The sequence below is a fragment of the Palaemon carinicauda genome, chromosome 43 (assembly GCF_036898095.1).
Source record: "Palaemon carinicauda isolate YSFRI2023 chromosome 43, ASM3689809v2, whole genome shotgun sequence".
Lineage (NCBI taxonomy): Eukaryota > Metazoa > Arthropoda > Malacostraca > Decapoda > Palaemonidae > Palaemon > Palaemon carinicauda.
Window position 1 is genome coordinate 22,927,057 of NC_090767.1, and position 1,809 is coordinate 22,928,865.

The 1,809-nt window shown below is 29.0% G+C and overlaps 1 protein-coding gene and 1 long non-coding RNA gene across 17 annotated transcripts in view; one reads left to right on the forward strand and one right to left on the reverse strand.

The window, feature by feature from the left end:
* LOC137633468 (uncharacterized) overlaps positions 1-1,809 on the reverse strand; it is a 429,224-nt gene that overhangs the window by 399,690 nt on the left and 27,725 nt on the right. For 5 of the 16 annotated variants that reach the window (XM_068365761.1, XM_068365760.1, XM_068365758.1 and 2 more), the window contains 2 exons: positions 1,578-1,640; positions 37-66 (listed from right to left, as the gene is read on the reverse strand). The exons of 5 other annotated variants lie outside the window; for them this stretch is intronic. In XM_068365761.1, the coding sequence (XP_068221862.1) occupies positions 37-66; positions 1,578-1,640 (93 nt within the window). The remainder of the gene's footprint in view (positions 1-36; positions 67-1,577; positions 1,641-1,809) is intronic. 6 more of the 16 variants (XM_068365763.1, XM_068365762.1, XM_068365759.1 and 3 more) reach the window with 2 other exon arrangements.
* The window catches only part of LOC137633471 (uncharacterized), a 415,554-nt gene that overhangs the window by 399,577 nt on the left and 14,168 nt on the right, over positions 1-1,809 (forward strand). The gene's annotated exons all lie outside the window — the stretch shown is intronic.

A 1,809-nucleotide genomic window follows, 5' to 3' on the forward strand; every position in this document is an offset into this window, starting at 1 on the left:
AAAACTAAAAATCATAATAGTCCAGAAGAGACTTACCCGGAATTTTTTGTAGAAGCTCGTCATGCCCTGAAAGGAAAGTGTAGATTTGATCAATCATTTTGAGTGAAGAGAATAAGAATTAGAGGGAAACACATATATATAAATAAATTCTGTCTCTAAATGATGATTTCAAATCTATCAAAAGAGAAGCAAGAAGAAGACGGAAAGAACTTATTCGTGAATGTCAAGGAAAAATAGAACGTAGTATATGCAATGAAAATACAACTATTTCAAACGTAGTTTAGGCTCTTGAACATAATTGGTGCACAACAAGAAGTCACAGGACACAAATTCTTTTCCATAGGGAATTTTCACGAACATAGAAGGCCTTATTCTTTCTCATCCTTTTATCTACCTCATTCCCCTTTCACCACTTACCCAATCCCTCAACTTCCATTCTCAGTCTATGACTATTTACTATCTAATGACCTCACATTATACTAGTGGCAAAAATGTCGTAAATATATTAATCTATATATTAATATATATATATGTTATATATATTATATGTATATATATGTATGTACACACACACACACACATATATATATATATATATATATATATATATATATTATATGTATATATGTATATATATATATATATATATATATATATATATATATATATATATATATATATGTACATACATATATGTATATTTATATATTATATGTATATATATACATATATATATATATATATATATATATATATATATATATATATATATATATATATATATATATATATATATATATATATATATATATATATATATATATATATATATATATATATATATATATATCAAGTAACCTGGAAAGCCTTACTCACGAGAGAGTGAGGTATGATCTATAGGAGCAAGATTACACAAACCTTATATCTCACTAAAGAGGAAGCATCATCTCCACGCCGCCAAACTCTTAGCAACAGTTGCAATCTCTCTAAAGACACATCCTCATAATATTTTCCCCCATACACTGAGAATAATTAGGTGTTGTTATTGGTTACGAGGAACTACTTGTGTAAACATAGTTTAAAATAGTTCAGTTTCAAGTATAGATAGTGAGTAATGATAAAAAAGTAACAGATAATATTATCTAAATCTAAGAAAAGTAATGACTTGGACTGTTGATTCTGCTAAATAGACATTAACTCGGTCAAGATCTCTGAAATAGTATTCATCAAACACAGATCTCCCATTAAGGGCTATGAGTGATTGACCAAATAGATACACTTTTTAAAAGCAAACTACAGATCCTAGGATTTCAACTTGAAAGTAAAAGGCCAACACTTTGGTTAGATTCCCTGCAATAATACTTAGAAACGATCCACTAACTCCTCTCTGGTGAACTTTGTACACAAGAATTATATGATTCATATGATCAAAGGCAGCACAAAAATTCTGACAACAATCAATGAAAAATTATAAATAAATAAAGCCCTGATAGAGAGGGAGGAAGATAATTAGCTGGCGAGGTGGAGTGAAGGATGCTATAGAACTATATCAATGCTTTAAGTGTATATAAACTGACCTTGTGCCAAAGAGATGACTCCAGATATCTCCTCGTGAACATAAGACTTGATCTCTTCATTTGCTGGGAAGAAGAAAATAATCCCTTGAACAACATATTATAAGTTTGCTATCTTCTTCTTTCACTGATCAATGAAGAACACAAAGATATGACTCCACTCCACCATGGGATTAAAAAACCAAATGAACAAGAACAAAATCAGCAAATATATTGATGATGTTAATCATACAAG